This window comes from Strigops habroptila, chromosome 3, assembly GCF_004027225.2.
Source record: "Strigops habroptila isolate Jane chromosome 3, bStrHab1.2.pri, whole genome shotgun sequence".
In the NCBI taxonomy this organism is placed as follows: Eukaryota; Metazoa; Chordata; class Aves; order Psittaciformes; family Psittacidae; genus Strigops; species Strigops habroptila.
Window position 1 is genome coordinate 52,788,606 of NC_044279.2, and position 19,453 is coordinate 52,808,058.

Genomic DNA, 19,453 nt, shown 5'->3' on the forward strand with positions numbered 1-19,453 from the left:
GTATTAGAAAGCCATGGTGGCATATCAGGTGGTTTAAGGCATTACACTGAGAAAGGGAAGAGCCATGAAGGCTTCCCAACCTCTTCTAGTCCCCTCAGTGTTACTCTGACACAGCTGCAAAGATGGAGGGACCCAGCTCTGTGCACACCTTGCTGCGCACAGCTGAAGATGCACAGATGAGCCAGTTTCCTAACACTGCCACTGGTAAATGACCATCAACTTTTTTGATATACTACTTCATTTAAGAAATCCTGTAAGTCTGATTCTAATTTACGGTAGTAGAGAAGATGATGGTGCTTCCTTTCTTAAAATAAAATCATCACTTATTATGGAAACAAAGTCAGCTTCTGTGGCAAAAGATCACTATTTTTTATTGACAATAAACAAGGACTGTCTTTTCAGTCCAAGCAACATGTTAAGTCACCCATCAAATGCTATTCTTTTCAGTAAGAAAGGACTGTATAAAACTCATTTTAAATTATTAAAGTTTTCTTCAGCACATAGTATCAAGAAAACAAAGCATTTTTCTTTCTTTAAGTAAGAGCTTGGAAAACTTCACACTCCCAAATTATCCCAAATTGTTATTTCGTAATTAAATCACTGTAAATTACTGTATCTTAACCTCTGGTCTTTCAAATGTCAGGAGAGAACCCCAAAGCCAAGCAGTAATGTAGGGCAGTGGCAGGGTGGGCACTGGTGGTGCTGAGGACTGGGGCCATCACCCTGGACCTGGCCTTCTCAGCCCTCCCGGATGGTGCAGGAGGAGGGGGAGCTCAGTGCAGGAAAACTATTCAGGCCTTGCCTGCGTCCAGAAGACAGCGGAAAGACGCTGGGTTGAACACAAATTATTAAAGGAAACACACCCCCAGCTTCCTACAACACAGTGGTCTTCCCTTACAAGGACACGGTGAGAGTCTGACGTGCTGTTTTAGCTACTCGTATATCCCACACGTTCATTTGGGAATCACAGTTCCTAGGGACTGCAGCCATGTGTTTATGTACCAGAGTAAACAATCTCTTCCCTTAAGTCCTTGGCTACTGCTGCTGATGACTGATTTCAGAGACGTGTTTTATCTGTTTCCCAGGCTGACAGCCCCAGGTAAAGCAAAAGCTGAGACTATCAAGCCAAGATCAGTTGCTCTACTCCTGCTACCACTGCAGTGTGATATTCCCACAGTAAGATTTGAGGAATGCAAGAAAAAAGCCACAGTTATAAAACATCCCATCAGATTAAACTGCAAGACATCCAACAGGATGCAGACATAAATGCAAGGGATACCCACTTAACTCAAAGACAGCAGAGTGCTTAACCCCTTTTGAGATAACTGAGCCACCTCAGCAGTACCAGTTGGGTTAGTTCTATAGATGATGACCAAGTAACTTAAGAAAGTGGTACCCACCAAAAACTTCAGCTATCAACTCATTCAAAACAAAAACTTAACACAATCCTCAGACATTCAAACCCATCTACAATTCAAATGGGATGCTAAACCAATTCTTAACTGAGAGGGAACTGGTTACACTGCCAGCATTTATAATCCCAGTTTTGCTGCCATTTATTGTTATAGTTCTATATTTAATATTTTTAAAGAAAAGTAATTCAAGGCTAGCAAACACCAAACTAGTGATGGACTTCCAACGATAATTCTTTCACTGTTTGGAGTCCCTAAGATTAGGTGTAGTAGCTGGAGCTCCTCTCCCTGTTTTGCAAATGCCTTATTCTTCCGGGGCTGTCTTCCCACGTATTCCAGGATACCAGTCATACCTTCTGACTCTTGCATGATCTGGAATTTCCACCTACTCATGGGGCTGTGGTGCCTGTATCAGCTTTTTCTTGTCTCTGTGCTTCTCAAGATTAGAATTCATTCATTAAGAATAATAAAGTCAGGAGGTTTGCAAAAAAACACAGGCCAGAAGCCTTTATTGGCTGAAATTTCCCTGCTTCTTTCCTCAGCAGGAAAATAATCATGGCAACAAGAGAAAAAAAAAACCACAACCCCCAAAAAGAAACAAAATGTTGCTTCTGTTGCAGTTCTGTTATTCTCATCTTTTTTTTTTTTTCTTTTTTGACTCTTGTTTTGCAGAGTTTAAAAAATGGCAACGTTTCCTCTTCCTTTTCTTTTTTCCCCCCTCACAGTGCAGCGTCAGTCATTAGTTTCTTCTTTAATTTCTGAAGAAAAAACATGCAGATGCATAAGAAAATGTGATTTCACATGACACAGAATACCTTAAATTTTAACAAATGTTTTATATTTCAAAATTAGACACACAAAGAATATTTAAGGCATGTGACACCTTTCAATTAATCCAGAGTAAGGTAATTTTGTTTCCAAAATAAAAGTCTGCAAATGGCAATCCAAACACAAAGCTCTCCTTTCCCCTTCCCTCTTCTTACTCAGAAGTTCTGCCTTGAAGAGCGGTGTCTATGCCTCTGGAAATCTTAGAAATAATGGGTCCTGTGTAATCATTCAGATCACAACAGACAGTATCTGACAGAGGACAAAACTTTGTCATCTATATAGGTTGGACAGAGCCTTGGGTGACATGGTCTAGTGTCAGGTGTCCCTTCCCATGGCAGGGGGGGTTGAAACTAGATGATCTTAAGGTCCTTTCCAACCCAGTCCAGTCTGTGATTCTATATTACTGACCTGTAAGTCCCTGATTCTAAAAATAGATGAATCTAAGAACTAGGTATAGGATAATAGGATCAGTCTTGAACAGCAACCCAAGAAAAAATAAAGTTCCATTCCCATTCATGCCATAGTTTCAATCCTGTATTCAGAGGAGCTACTGCTGTCTTAGAACTCTTTCTTTATCCCCTCCTTCTCAAAAAAAATTAGCTGGCCTTTTAGTTACCAACAGCAGTCTCTTCTTTCTTGCTGCTACTCTCTACTTCTTCTCTTTCAGGAAGAGATGTCATCTCTGGCTCTGTTTGGTGGTTCTGGTATGAACTCTGGTCTGGTGGTGTCGCTGCCTTTTGTTTTTCAGCATGTGGCATGGATCCCAGTGTTGTTCCATTGGGCACTTGAAAACAGGGGGAGGAGGGCAGGCAAGATGGCTGAGCATAGGAAATCTGCTCGGTGAAGTACTGTCCTGCTGTGCTAGAAGATAGCATTCGTGAGCAAAACTGATTTGAGAATGGACCTCCCTGCATGTAGAAATCATTCCAGGGGACAGCTGGATAGGTGGGGACGCCTGCTGAGGAAAAAGCAACAAAAGGACAGAATAATGAAAACAAGGAAAGGAGGATTAAAATCACGTATATATAAAAATATGTATGTATGTTGTGCTTAAGAGAGCACATTCAGTGCAAATATGGAATCGCAGACATCACACATATTAAGGTAAAGTTTGTTGTATACATTGCAGTGTATTTATCCAAACCATAGTTACTAGAAGGAAGAACTTAGGAAGTTCATAGCGTTGCTATAATGTAAAAAGAAAACAACACATCACTTCAGCACAGATCCTGAGTGTATGTAATGATATTAATGGCACACACCCCAATTGTTTTTTCTCCACTCCTATTTTCCAGGTTAGCTCTGCAAAGCATAAACTGGATGCTTAATCTCCACTTTCATTTTTAAAAGCTGTATAAAAGCTACCATCCAGGAGGCAGGAATGTTTTTTAATTAATACGTATAATTCAACTGAACTGCTCACTTGCTTACATGCTGAGGAAAAAATTAGGGGGGTGTCTATATTTACAGATTGGTTCCCTCCCCATTTAACTTCTGGAACCCCAGGCCCTGGTTGTCCACACTGTGTAACAGTCAGAGAATCCCTTCCTTGAACAGAAGAGCCATGCACTGCTGATTGTGCTCTGGACATAATTATGGCATAAGGGAACATCATCTCTGCCTCTGTTCCTGCAACAATCCCCCAGCTTTACCAGTCCTAACAAGGTTCGCACCTTTACACATCCCTTTATGCTCACACGACATGCCCTAAGGCGTGCAAGCCATTTCTGGCATCACGCTATACAAAGATTAACTTGGTGCGCTGGGACACAGCCCACCCATTACTTCTGGCACTTCAAACTGAAACACCACAGCAAACAATAATTAAGCCTTGCAAGCAGAAAGGAGAACCCTTTCTGTGCCAGATAGCACGGGTGCTGCCAACCTGTTCTGCAGAATGCTAGACATGAACAGTGTGAACATGAGGCAGCTTGCACCACCAGCCTGTGAGTCAGACTCTCTCCCCAACAAGATCCACAAAACAGTAGAAAAACAGGAGCAACTCTGTGGTCTGAAAACTCTTTGTTCTCTTGTAAGAGGAGAGAGATATTTTTTGGACTGTAAGCTTAATTTAACAAACCTGACAATCCAAACAAATAAACTGCAATAGTTCACCTTTTGGTTGTACTTGGACTTGAACAACTTCAAAAATACAAATCCCTGACACAAAACAAGAAGACCCACAATGCAATTTTTACCTAGTTACATTTTTACCAAATTTCCTGAAATGCTTTAATCTAAGTGGTGTTGCAAATTCATGTCAGAGGAAGAAAAAGAAATAAGCTATATCCATATTGTTATCCCTTGTCTCTAACCCTGTCCTTTTGCAGTACCCTTAGATACACAACATTCTTTCAAAATGGTTTCTGCAGAAGCCCAGCAGTTGGAAGCCTGTTTTTCTTGCTGTCTACATCTATTCCATTTGCTGTGGCACCTTTCTCACTTTGCAGCCTTGACTCCCACCCGCGTACACCAAAGGCATGTTAGTCTGCACAACAGTACACTCCTGAAAAAGTTAAGCTCTCCATTCCAGACAGAACTGTGGCACTACCTGAGATACTCACATGGTAATGCTCTCTCTGACATGCAGCCTATGTTGTAACTTTTGATTCAAATTAATGGGTCACTCAGCACTTTTAAAAAATAACATACTAGAAAATAAATAAAAGGCAGCATATATATCTATATATATATTTGTGCATGTATACGTGCATTCCTTTTTTCTGTCACAGTCATCAGTAAAACTTCTGACCATCCTGAATGTTTCAGTGCACTCTTTAGTTACTCCAGAGGAGCAGAATGCCAAAAGATTTTGGAATTTACCGGAGTTTCCGCTTGGCTGCTGTAACAAGAGCTGTCCCCCAGTGTGACTTTGTACGTATGCTTGTGTCGCTCCTGATGCCTCATGGGTTACAACTCCACTGTTACCAGGTAAGGCAAGGAAAGCTGTATGGGACTCAGTGGCTGTTGTAGGACTGAGGTGGACACTGGAAAGCACGTTGCTGGCCAGGTGAGCTGGCAGATGGTGGAACTGGGAGAGCTGGTGCTGCTGGGGATATTGGGGCAGCTGGTAAATTCCATCCTGGCTGCTGTATGGACAGTATGTGTTCTCTAGGTTGTCTGCAGACTCCAGCTCCTCAGGATAATTGCAGGGAACTGGTGAAGTCAAGCTGCAGAGAGCAAGCAGAGAGGCACTTCAGAGATTCAAGTAGGGTCAACAGCTGCAGCAACCTGTAAACAATTGTATCTTCCCCTTGACAGCTGATGTGTCTCCAACCCTTCCTCTCAAATGCCAGGAGGGACAAGGGCAACAGCAACCACTTGAGCCAAGGGCTTTCACACCAAGATTCTTTAACAGTTGCATTAGGGGGGATTATCTTTCCTGCAGTTCTTCCCACTCTCCAAAGCACACCCTAATGCTTACAACATCTTCACTCAAGGATTCCTTTTCACTGTGCTTCTGAACCATTCTTTCACTTGACAGGCATGCAGTTCTGGAAACACTCTTATTAAAGGTATCACTTTTTCAATAGCAGGTGCCCTGTCCTACCACGCAGATTATAAATTTTTTTCATACTCCATTTAAAGGACATTTTCACTCCTACATCTGACTTTTCACTTATACTCCCACCTATTTCCTTGTCCCATGTCCCACCTTCACCCTCCCAAGGTTTCTCCCAGGGTTCACTTTTTTAATCTCATTTGTTCCTACCCTTCATTCTGGATGCTGTAAGTGAAGGCCTCCCTGGAGCCATTTTCCTGACTGGAAAAGCAGCATTCACTGTTGGGAGTGTCCAGCATCAAGGGAACAATGTGACTGTGCGAGTTGAAGGACAGACTGAGAGGCAGGCTGGCCCTGCGGATGGGTGGAGGGCTGGGAAGACTAGGGAAGCACTCCATTCTGCTGGAACTGAAGTTGAGCTGTGGCAATGCCTTTGTCTGAATTGCTTCACAAGATGTCACCATTCCTGCCACTGATGAGACTGTGAATGAAAAGAGAGACTGTCATACTATGCTGTCATACTGAAAATTAAAAGGAGCAAGCAGAGGGAATGGCAAAAGTGGCAGAACAGAAAAACAAGATGCCAGTGAAAGAGTGGAGGTTAACTGATGGGAATAAAAGTAAACAAGCTCCAGCATTGCTGCTGGGAAGCAAAAGGCAGTAGTTACAAGCTCTCTGAAACAGAGGACGATGTTTATTGGTTAAATAAAATTACCTTCATGATTTCAGTCTCTCCATACTAGATTTATTCTGTTCTCAAGAAGGCAGCCAAATGAAGCAAAGTACTTCCTGGAAAAAAGCCAGGAACAATCCCCCAGCCATCTTCCATCTCTACTGTCCTCTGGGAAGAGTGTGCTGCACAGATTACCCTTTTGAAAAATGTAACTGTGGTTTGAAAGAAACAAAAATGTGTCTGTAGAGATCCACTGTCTAGGCCATCTTATAACCAAATTTTCACTCCTGGTTTGGCCTCTGATGAGTCATGCAAAAAAAAAAAAAATTAAAAAAATAAAAATAAAAAAGCAGAGATGTCAGCTGAAGGGCCTTGGGAAAAAGAAGCTGGGAGGTGGAAAAGGAAACCAGCACCATTTGGTTGCTAGAATGTTGTTTGGTGACCTGTCTCCTCGGTCACTGCTGGAAAAGGAGAGAGGAGCAGTTTGCTACAGAACAGCCTCTGTGGAAAGAGGACAATATGGGAAATGAAAAGGTCAGAATCGTGTATGCTAGTGATTCAGAGTAACATATATACACAGAAGTTCAAGAAGCTTGCACACGGTGAACGAGATTGTGTTTTATTATGCCAAATGACAAGTGATTTCCCTCTTGAGAAGTGTAGCCATCAAGTGTGCATGACACAATTTGAAATGATTTTTCAAGTCTGTGGCAGAGGGATTAGAACTAGATGATCTTTAAGGTCCCTTCCAATCCAAATCATTCTGCGATTCTATGAAGTCTAGCTAGGCTGAACCAGCACAAAGATGAGGTAGGTATGAGAAAGTATCACTGACTGTTCAGGTAAAGTTGGTCTACTCCCACACACTGTAAAGCATTCAGGGAAAGCTAGTAGCATGGTATTTTTACAGCTGTACTTCACCCTTGCAGGCAAACAGAGTAACATCAAATACAATCCACCAGATGTGAATCAAAGGCCTTAAACATACAACCTAAACATAAAGCTGCCACAGCAAGCAGAGCAACCTTTAGAGAATTTTGGAATGCATGCCCAGAGAACTGATAAGGAGATTCCACTTCATGATCTTGCAGTGTCAGTTCTCAGATTTGCCAGCGTGCTGTGCAATTGTGTCTATCTTCACACATCAATTTTTTTTCAGCTTTCTGCAACTGTGGAGAGAGGGAGTTTTCATTTTAATGAAAACTTGAATAGGTTCACTTAGTAAACTAGAGCAAGATCTGGGATGGCATCTCTAAAGCGTTCACATGCCCAGGCATGGTTTACTTCTTCTATTTGAACATACTATTTCTCTATGTCAGGCAGCATTTATGATATACCTGTCACATTCCTGGGTTTTGACGCAGCACAAATCTATTCCCACACAAACAAAGCACTAGTCAAGACAACATTTTATTTCCTCACAAGTCAAAATGGCTTAGCCAGAAGTGAAGCTGAACATCTGTTCTGACTTTTTTTTTAAACCTTTGTTTGCACTGGTTCTCTTAACTATTCTGTCAGAGAATGCAGCAGTTCACACAAACATTATGAAACAGCAGCCATGTGGGAGACAACTTACCAGAAAAAGTCTATATCCAGATAAAACTTCAGTTCAATAATGACAGTGTGATTAGCTATTCTGCAGAAGGCCTTGGTCTTGCTCAGGATGAAAACAGGCAGTGTTAACACCACAGATGAGGAAGTTGCTTCTAAACCCACTTTCACACCTAGTAAGAATTAAGTTCTGGGTTTGAAATATTTGCAACGCTTAGCACAGATAATCTTTGCCATGTGGATCATGGCAACAGGACTCACAGGCAAAAAGATGGTGAAGACAGCACACTTGGCCTCCAAAGAGCTGCTTCAGCCTTTTCTGAAGTTTCCCCTACTTCTCTGCCCTTTCAAAGACAGACTCAGAATTTGTATCTTCTGAGTAAAGTCACAAATTCAATAAGAATAAATAATTCCCAGAAAAGTAATATCTGCTAAATCTGACACTATATTTACAGAAGATCTTGTTCAATGATGAATTCTGATCACTGGCTTGAGATAATACTTACATTTTAACAATTCTGTTACTCTTCCTTACCATGACATAGAGAGATACAATAACCTCAGAGGCTTTCCAGTGAACATGGGAATGTAACAGTAGGATTTTTATTTATCACTTCCATTATTTCTGGATTTTCAGTCCATAAGACAACCTTGGGAATTTCTTGAGAGCAACTTAGTAATTTGTAGCTTCTGATCTCTGAACCAGTCCTGGCACTAAACTTGTCTTAACTCAATTGCTACTCAAAGTCTTCAGCTACACAGATGTCTTCCCCCTCTATAGCTGCTTCCTCAACATCCTAGCAGTTAAAAGATCCATCCTTTAATGCAAATAGTTTCTAATGAATGGGATAGAGCCTTAAATTAACAAAACTGGATGTGTATATTTCTGTTGGGATGAATGTGATTTCAGTCTTTCACCAGTCTTGAAGGAGACTTAAGGCCTATTCTAAGAGAGGTGTCCATGAACTTACAACAGGGGATGGTTTCAGCTGTGAGAAAGCTCCTTTCACTGTTGTTAACAGACCAGATTATATGCACAACAGTTGTTACCTGAGTGACATCTCCCTGCACTGGAGCCCTTCCTCTTGACATCAGCCATACATGACTTTCTTAGTGAAGCACTTACGCTGACTCCAAAAGGCCTTGGCATGAGACGCCTGCAATGATTCTGGCAGCTAACTATGCAGTTTGGGTGGCCAGAGACCGTGATTGTAACTGTTTGACAAGCCCGATATTGGGCACAATGCAGCCAATGTTGATTACAGGCTGAACAACCAGTCTAACTAACCTCAGATAGTCTACTTGCTAGGGCTGCTTTGTCAAAGCATCAAATCAAGAGCGCAGCAAAAGGCTCTATTACTATGAGTCTCTGCGTCATACACTATCAAATCCAGTTTCTTTTAATGAAACATGCCTGTGTAATTGCAGTATTTACTGGAACATTAAGGGCCATCACAAAGCTTTTCATCAATACATCCTCTTCTTGAAATCACAAGAAAATACATTTCTCTGTAACCGACATCTTGAAAGTAGACAAAATATTAATCAAACAGAAGCAACAACATTCTTCATTTAATGAACTGAAGACCAGTCCCTTACAAACCAACTCCAGGCTCTAACTGCATTGCTTTGAAGCATGTTATTCTGATCCTCTTCTGGAACCCACCACTTGTTTAAAAGGTATGACTCTTGCTTGCCATGTCTGCTACACATCATCAGCTTTAAAGTTGTTCAAAAGCCAGAATCCTCTAAGTGAAACCATTTGAGCTCATCATTTATGTACTGTTCTTTGACAGATGATAACCACCTTCATCCAACTGCTCCCAAGACTTAGATTACAATCCCATCTCTGCCACTGAATAATCATCTTGCTATTTGCATCAGAGCTACCAGCACAGGCTGGGCTCCTGATGGGTGCCCTCGAGATAGCCACATGAAACAAAGTAGTTCTTGCAGAAGCATTGGTGGGGCAGAAAAATCTCCTCCCACAGACCAGGGGCATAGAAAGTATTCTTAATTCCTAAAGTCAACTCTAAAGAAACATAAGCCAATGTTTTAAGTCAGTGAATCACAGATATATGTCTCTCTCTCTCAGTAAGAAATCTCAGAAAAATAAGAAAAATTTCAAATAACTGCCAATGTCAAAAAACCTACATTAATTTAAAGCAAGCTATCTGTCTAGCAAAAGTAGTAAAAAAAAAACCCAATTCAAAGATCAGCATAAGGTCAAGATGGAATTTTTGAAGCACAAAAGGCTCCTAGGGCAAGTAGTGTGGCTAATACCAAAATCAGAAGCCATAACTGCCAGCAAGGTAGAATACATCTCAAATACGACATTTTTAATCAGCTTGTTTGGAGAACTGTACAAAACAGTGGGACATAAAAAAAGACCTCACGATACATCAGACAGTCAGAACTACTGGCTAGAGCAAGGGAAAACAATAGAAAAGGCAGGACTGAACACTCTCCAAAGGTGTCAGGTAACAGATGATACTGTTCTCATGCATTTAAGTCATTTCTTTGTCCTGTTGAAAGTGCTTAAGCACAGGGCTACCAAGGAAAGCACCTGAATAGCCACTCCATTAGGCCACAGTCTCCGGGTACAACTGCACCATTATGCACAGGCCACAAATTATTTTGCTGAAACCTGCCATGAGCTGTTTCCACAAGGGTCACTTCTACTAAGCAATTGGTTTTGCCTTGTAAATTGATGACTTAATTCATTTTTTCCCTCTTTTATTTTGCTTCTGTTACTTTGGATTTTATCCTATTTCCTTCATTTTCTGAGATATTCTAATAAAGAGAGCAGGTGTACCCTAGATGGCTGTATTTATTGGCAAGCCTCTTCTGAGCAAGGAGGCTGAATGAATTAAAAAGTCGCATTGTTTTTCTTCTATTTCAGTTTCAGCTTTCATTCTTAAAGAGAAAAGTCTGTCTATGCAATGCTAGATAACAAAAAAAGCAAGTTGCATTCCCCATGGCTGTGTTTTTCTGCATCTAGTGAGATGCAAAATTGCATCTGAAGCATTTCATGCAATTGTACCACTCAGACTTCTCCTCCATGAGGAGTCTCTACACCTAGTAACAGTCTTTTCCCTCAGAGGGAGCACTAACTTAAGTCTCTAGTCTGTCTGGGCACCAATTCTTCCATGACTTTTAGGAATGTCATTTTTAAGACTTCCACCTTCCATGTACACATTTGGAGGGCAGGGTGGGTTTCATAAACAAAGTGTGTGTGGCTCATTACACACACCATACTCCTCCCTCCCCTCAGGCAGGAAGGTTAAAAACCAATCACCAAACCTCACCATGCAGCAAAGCATGCCTCTTCTCTGAAAAGTGATTTAGAAAAGGTACTTTTTTTTTTTTTTCCAAACAGATCTGTATCTGGAAAGTATTTACCAGCTTTAGATGACACAAACAGATTTCATTACTCTTTGCCCAGCATGATTTAAAGAGAACATGGGGAAGCTTGTTCCCTCACATAAATGTAGGAGAATGAAGTACATTCTCATCTTCACAGATCCATAACACTGAAGATACAGGGGTTTCAGACGAGCAAAGGAAACATGTTTCATAAAAGCTAGATGCATACATAGCAAATGCAATAGGTGGCAGTCAGCTGGAAGTTCAGAGGATTCAAGGCGTAAAAAACCCCAGCTATCTTTGTTGCTTATTTTCTCACATACCCAGTCCACTCTCAGGGACACTCGCCCTTTTTCTTCCTTACACATTGCACAAAGAATTCACAGGACATTTCTTTCCTATCAGAAACACTGCTTGTGTTTTCCACATGGAGAATTGCATCCCACTGTGCAGATTCCCCAGAAAGAAACTGCTCAGCACAGGCAGATGACAAGGTCACATCCCTGAATCTCTCCAACATTAATTCTCTCTTGACTAAATAGTATGTCTGCAGATATACTTTAGGAAGCAGGCGAGTTCTGAATACAAGAGTAGAAATATGAGGATATTTGGTTTGTTTCCTTTAAATTAATTACTTTGCAAAATCTTGGTCTTTATCTAATTAAATACAGGACTCAACAGACTGTACCACTTCGTCATTCTGGAAAGCAGTGCATTATTCAAACACTTTGCCATATTTATTCTGCTACACAAAGAAATGGGAAAACTGGAACTAACTGAATTACAGTCATATTGGTTAAACAGCTCATAAGATTGACTGAAGTAGCCCTTGCCTTGCAACTATGACTGGCAAATTTAAACAAGTCCCGAATGATGGTATCAAGGAAATATCTCAATTAAGTACTTTTAGCAGACATATCTATTTATTGGTATCCTAAGCTTATTGGTACAATCTTATAGTTGCTTTCTACTGTGCCAAAATACTTTTAAGGTATCAGCACTATTAAAAATACATTAAAGTCTTTGAGTCATTATTAGAAAATGACTTGCATAGAATTGCCCTTAATACTGGTAGCACTGTATATTTAGAATACAGTGAGCGAGCAGAAATGATGGCATGAGATTCAGAAGAACGAATTACACTGGGAAGCAGGCAAATATGCACACAGTACTACATATCAGCTCATCTACTGCTTGGGATATCCGTCCCTAAGGAAGTGGTAAAGTCCTCATCACTTTGGAAATATTTTCAAGTTGTGCCAACTTGGAAACATAAACATATATAGGAAGTGCTTTAGGGAACATGCCTGACCCTAGGGAATGCTCTGGTACTCCATGCATGAATACACAATTGAACAAATCCTCTCACTTTGGTTGCCATCAATCTTTAAAGTCTAAATACAGCTCAGGTAGAAAAACGGTCAAACAGCACACCCCACTGACTTTCAACAACACTGCACCAGCAATTAAGCTGTATGCTTAAGCACTCAACTAGTCTCACTCCCTCAAGGTCTTGCACAAAAACTGCACTGGCTGGAGAAGTCAGGGAACTTCCTTTGGAGATTTAAAGGTATGGAATACCTGAGGGAGGCTCTACAACCCCAACAGTTTATACAGTGCATGTGCCTCAAACAGCTCACCTGACTACCGATTCAAGCCAGGATGTCATAGCCTAAACCAGAACACAGAATATGTGTATCTGCCATGAGGGACATAACCAGAATAATACTTTCATTGTAATTCAGAGAAGCAGTACCAGTGTCAAACAGCTTTTATAGAAGAATGCCCCAACCATGTATGCTTATGAAGTCATATTCAGAATTCCTTAATGGCTTGTGCTATGACATAAACAAGACTGCAAATTTGGCTCTAGCGTTAGCACAGAGGTGCCACCATGTTGGTACATAACTGATAGAAACTCAGTTAGCAGAGAGCTGTTAAACCTGGTGTCACTTTTTGGACTGATGACATAGGAATCTCAGATGACCATCCCTAAAGTGTTTGAGAACCTACCAGCACCACCAACTAATGCTGCAGCTCCACAAAATACCTGTGCTGATATGGGGGTCTCACCTGAGGAGGAGGCAAGTGGTGCAGGATGTCCACTGAGCAAGCTGGAGTAGTTCCGACCTGTAGCGTCAACACCCAGCACGGCAGATTGGTCATGAGCAATGTCAGGCAATGGAGGCATGGGCAGAAGAGGTGCCCTGAAGGTATAGATAAAGGGTATGAGCATAGACCAAAGGACAAGACAAGACATTACAACAAAGTATACACTCTTCTAACTATCCTTCAATGGGCAGATCCTAGAGCCAGAGCCATTTCAACAGTTTTATTCCAAAACAGTGCTCCAGGTTAATCAAAAGTGCTTTTAAGAGGGTCCACTACAATTTGCCCAGAAATCTGACAGGCTATTGAGATCTAAGTGAATGGTCAGTTCTCCATAGCTTAAAAATAAAGGGGAAGTGTCAAAGGAAAATACTTAGTTCATTAGGTATCTATTGTGGAGAAATGAGAAAACAGAGTTAAGTCCCTCACCCATAACCGTCTGACCCAAGGGGGACTTACAGAGCTGAGGATGTTGGATGTTTTTTGTTGCTTTTCACACTCAACTTCTCTGATTTCCGCCACTTTGCTCTGCGATTCTGAAACCAGACCTGATAAATGGAAGAACGGATGCATTCAAAAAGGAAAGCATCTACACATGGGGACACAGGCAAGGAGGCAACAATGACTGCCTCCACACATCACCAGGTAAGGCCAGAAACCTTTCTTCCAGAGAACCTGCAAGATTCATTGCAAACAAAAGAGAAGAATAACAGCAGAACAATACCGCCCAGATACCAGTTTCCTTTGTTGCTTATGATCTTCAAGATAAGAGATTAACTCCAGACTCCTTAGCCTCTTTTACCTACTATGTGTCTCATCTTAGGAAATGGGAAGAGATGGAGTACACAACTGCAGGCTCCACTGCCATTCTGGGTGGGGTAGTTGGTTGTGCAGTGTCCATCCCTGTGGGGTCTTTTCCTTCTCTTGTCACCAGTGGCAAGTGCAGTCTCTATCCTGCTACTCATGAGCTCCTCTTTCCTTGCTACTCAAGCTCCTCCTCCCTGCCTCAGTCCCTCTCCCATCAGTTTTCTGCACAGAACCCACGCATTGTCAGCACTGTTACCCACACAGGAGTTACCATGATACGCTGTGGTGTTACACCAACCACAGCTGCAATCTCCTTCCTCTTCTCATTGTCGGGGTAGTGGTCTTCGTGGAACATCTTCTCCAACTCTTCTAACTGCTCTAGATATGGTACATTGTTCAGAGAGAGAAATGGGGAGTATGTGATAAGAAAACAAATAAACAGAAAGAAACAAGACAGGAAAAAACAGAACATTTTTTACTATACCTAGAAATACTTGAACTACATAAAAGATTTTTTGGTTTGTTTGGTTTCAGGTATTTTTTTAAGTAAATCACAAAAATAGAAATCTTCCACAGTAAAACAAAGAGCATTGCCAGTGATGCTTCAAACATAAGGTACTCAGCAACCTTTACTTGAAGAAGTCTTCACACATCTAATAGTGTAGAACGCATTGCCATACCATTTAGAGCAGTTCAGCGCCCTCATGCTGTGCCTTCAGTATGGTGAAGGAAACATCAGTGCCACTGACACTACAAGAGTCACTGTCTGCCACTGAGTTCCCCAGTATCTACCTGCGTTATAGAAGGTGCGTAACTTCTTCTTGACTGGTGGCAGAATTGCTGGATTCTCAGGTAACTCTTTTTTTCCCTTGGTCCCATCATGGCTACTTCCATATTCCAGGACCAAAGACACATTGTAGGATTGCTGAGCTGCAATGCTGGCTGAAGTACATTTGGATGATCGGCGAGTAGCTGGGCCACACACATCCTGCCTGCAGAGGTCTCCAGGGATTCCACCAGGTGCTTTATCGGAGCACATCCCGCTTCTGTTACTTTTCTTCTTCTTTGCCTCCTTTTCAATCCCATCAGAGCAGTAGCTCTGACACTGCTCAGGGGACCCTGATTGTGCTGTGGGTTCCTGTGCAAATTCAGCCACAGAAAGTGGGGGCACAGCCTTTGTATCACCGAGGAAATTTGACAGCCTCCCACATACTGAGGCAATGTCAAGCTGGCCATCAAGGGCCGCTGACTCTTGGGAAACTGACCCAGTTGCCTGCAGGGTGCAGTATCTTCCATCTTCCACCTTCTTTATAAGGCTGATCCCATCTTCTGTTCCCAGGGTATCCTCAACTTCCTTTATAGCTGTGCTTTGGAACACAGATAGCATACTGCTCCCTGTACCATGCCCACCAACAGCATCAGCATGTACTACGAAGTGCTTACTATTCAGTGATGCATCCTCCTCCTCATCCTTCCGCTCTACAAGGGAAAAATTAAAAACAACACCCCACACACCCCCCATGCATATTGTCTAAGCCAGATGCGCTGTGCCTGGATAGCATGAGAAAAAGAGTGTGTCGGGTTAGGAGGTACCAGTTATGGGAGAAGGAAAACACTACACAATAAAACCCAACAGTGAAAAGAACTAGAGAGTTCAGGATAAAGACTGTCACCATACAAGTGCTCCTAGGAAAGCAACAGCAAAGAATGGGATATGGTCAATATGGAGCTATTCAAACATCTGAGACAAGAAAAGCCTCATTTTGAGAGTGACTATGCCTGCAAAAACAACCAACTCTAAACTACAGGAAGAATTAATTCCAGGCTCAGAGAATAAAGGGAAGGTTGTGTATTACAACAGTAGTGGGAAAACAACACTGGGGATAACAAAGGTCTTTGGAATAAGGAACAGAAAATAATTCAATGACTTACCAAGACACTAAGTGTCACCTTATTAAAATGAGTAAAAGAAAAATACAAGCAAAATTCTGGTCTACTGTGTAAGCAGTGATTATCTGACAAATGACATCACTGTTTGATTTATAGAGGTTTCTGCTTCTACCATGCTCAAGCTGACCAAGCAAAACAAAAAAAAAAGCAAAACAAAACTGTAGAAACTTCTAACAAATGCCTTAAACTAGTTTTCTGCAGCTTCAGGCACAACACTTACAAATAACAGACAAGTCTGTAAGGCTGGCTGAAGACAAAAGTAGGTGAAAAAGTCTGACCAAGTTTAACAAAAAGCACAAACTGCATTACAATAACAGAGCCTGGACAGTATAAGACAGGTCAGAAAGAACATTGCAAGAGAAATAATTAAAATAGGTAACAGAATAATAAAGCAGCATTATACTTTCCCAGCTGGGATATACATTTCCAAAAGAAAATCTGCTGATTATACTAGAATGTGTGAGTCTGTGATTTCTGCTATTTAAAAATAAATTTTAAAAAAGTTACTATTTCTTAAGAATAGAAAGTAGAATAATAAAACCAAAATCATACATCTGCCTCTGGAAAGAGGAAAGTTTGAGCAGACTTGAGTTGTAAGTGCCTACAGAGAAATGTGGTTGTTTAATTTGGGGAGAAAAATGTCTAAAATAATTTCATTTCACTCTGTCCTACTTTTGATATATATTAGTGCAATGCCAAAATAACGGACTTGCTTTCTGCCTCAATGTTTCTTTCTTAAACAATTGTTTACCAAGAAGGAACCCCACAACACCAATCAGATAAGACAATCTTCATGGAAGTACAAGGGGACGCCAGGCTGCTTCCAAGACCTTCTAATTTGCTTTTTATAGGATTAAGAGAACCGAATTAGTTGCAGGGGAAAGAGACAGAAGCAGGAAACTATGCAACTGTAATAATTTGATCTTGTTAAGCAGCAACAGTTTCCACTGCTGTTAAATGAGATGAAATATCCTGATGGGGAAGGTCAAGAACTGAGCGAGGCACAAGCTGGCTGTGTTCTGTATAATTCATTTTTCTACCATCCTCCTCACTGCCTCTGAGCTCATCTCACTTGTTATGTGAAAAAGCTAAGGTTTTCACATCATCCATTCTGTCGCTCACCCTGTCTCAAACCAGGAACAGCATTTTCAGCCTAGTGCTTTGATTTGAGAAGGCTTTTTACTTCTTTTTATGTAAACACCAGTGTGTGCATACATCAGAAAATACATTTCAAAGTCTTATGTACCTTGTATCTGCAGCAGAGAAAGAGATAACTAACACCTGGGAGTTTTATGCCATCTACAGGAATATTCCTCCAAGAGAAAATAAATTGCTGTCTCTATTTCTAAAACATATAGCAAAGGCTTGACAACATCCTGGGATTGCCAAAGAAAAATACTGAGATGAAAATGAAGTTTGAAGACAAGCCTTCGTGGTAACAAATAGGGAGTTACCAAACCATTCCTTTCTCCCATCACTCATATGACAAGAGACCAGACCAAACATCCTACTTTGTTCTACTTTTTGATAAACACAGCCTTAAGCAGAAGGGATTTTAACTGACTGGGAACATCACAGGGTCTGGAATGCCTGAGCTGCTGAAGGTGCATGGGCAGGAAGCGAAGTCCTCTTTTTCTCCTCACAGCCGCCTCCTTAGATATTTCTTGGAGTAAGAAAACCACTTGGCACAGCAACAGCAAGATTTTAAAGGTTTTTCTGGAGCATAAAAGCAACCTGAACACAGGCACAGGGAGAAGCATCAGCTTTCAGAGGTCCACTCGCACAAGCTCGGACAAGAGGGAGAAAAGCTGGACAGTGGTGAAGGTGGTGGGTCCCGGCAGCCTAGAAACCCAGAGGCAGCAGGAACCCCTGCATGAGAACAAGGGGATACGAAGGGATGACCACCCAACCCTCACGCCGGCTCGCCAGGCGCTTTTACAAGCCATGGGACGCGGGGACCACGCAGCCATTGCCTCAATCCACCCCTCAGGGCACGCCGGGCTCAAAACTGCCTTCCCGCCTGAGGCGATGAGGCGAGGCAGCGGCTCATGGCTGCCAGCCGCCGCATAGATAACAGCCTGGACGAGGCGGCAGAGTCATTATCCTTCACCGGGGCTGCTCATTAGTCTCATTGCCGGGTGCCTCCCCGCGGTCATTAATCAGACCCGGCGCCCCGGCCCCGCGGCTCGGCCCTTACCCAACCCTTCGGGCGCCCGCTCTTCGTCCACCCCGTCCATGCCGGCTCGGCGGAGGCACGTCCGGCCTGGCCCGGTTAATGTCCCGCCCGGCGACGAGCAATGCGCGGGCTGCGGCCCCCGGCCGGCTCATCAAGGCCACCTGGGCCGCCAGCGACTCCGGCGGGAGAGCGGGGCCGGGGATGCCGGGGAGCCTACCTCAGGCGCCCGGCCGGGGGGAGCCATCGTCCGCGGGCCGCCGTGCGGGATGGCGCCTGTCCGACCTCCTTCGCAGCGCGGCTGTGGAGGACCGGAGCTGGTCAGCGAGGGGCGAGAAACCTGGCCCTCGCATATAGAGTACAGGAGGGTTTCTGGCACGTCTGAGGGCACCTGAAACACCATGAGCTCCCGTGAGAAGCGGGCTTAAATGTCGCTAATAACACACCTCAGAAACCCAGATGTTACGGAGTTGGATCGTTTAATATGAAGGAGATGAACCTCGTTATCTTTTCTTGGGGGCTGGCAGGAAGGCAGATTCTTTATTTTTGGCTGCAGTCGTTTAGCAGTGCTTCTGATTCTCCATAAAGCAGTGGCTGCAAGAAATAAACGGTGCTTCTTGACTTTTAGGTGCTGTAATTCTGCATCCTTTCAATGCTTAACAATTCTTAGAGAAAACAAGGTTCCTAACAGCGGTACCAGGCAGTCAGTGATCTCACACTACTGCAAGTGTTGTCATCTGCCCAGGTAACATTTAAACCAGCTCTGTGCACTTGCAGATGTCTGCATGAGGTGAAGGGCAGGTGTGAACCAAGCCTGGTGACTTCCTTCTTCTCACACGCAGTTGATGCAGAGACCTGTGCTGCAACTTGGGTTGCGATGGTGCCAGAACCAAGCTCTCTGCTCCTGCATCCTCTCTGTCCAGCTTTCCAAACCACCAAGTGAAGTGCATCTGACTGTAAACACAAGCTGTGTGTCTGCAAACATCAAAGACAGTGCTTGCTGGAAGAATGTGATTTGCTTAATTGCATTCTGCTGCACCAGGACAGAACATCCTTCATCCTTGTCTTGGTTGCTGGCTCAG

The 19,453-nt window shown here is 42.6% G+C and overlaps 1 protein-coding gene across 1 annotated transcript; it reads right to left on the bottom strand.

Moving 5' to 3' along the window:
* Positions 1 to 1,811: 1,811 nt before the first annotated feature.
* Positions 1,812 to 18,435, bottom strand: NOBOX (NOBOX oogenesis homeobox). The gene is given in 9 exon segments (XM_030479571.1): positions 1,812 to 2,170; positions 2,857 to 3,198; positions 5,064 to 5,410; positions 5,953 to 6,223; positions 13,406 to 13,539; positions 13,871 to 13,989; positions 14,520 to 14,626; positions 15,041 to 15,727; positions 18,396 to 18,435. Coding segments are annotated over 9 exon segments (2,073 nt in total). The 3' UTR covers positions 1,812 to 2,144.
* Positions 18,436 to 19,453: the final 1,018 nt, after the last annotated feature.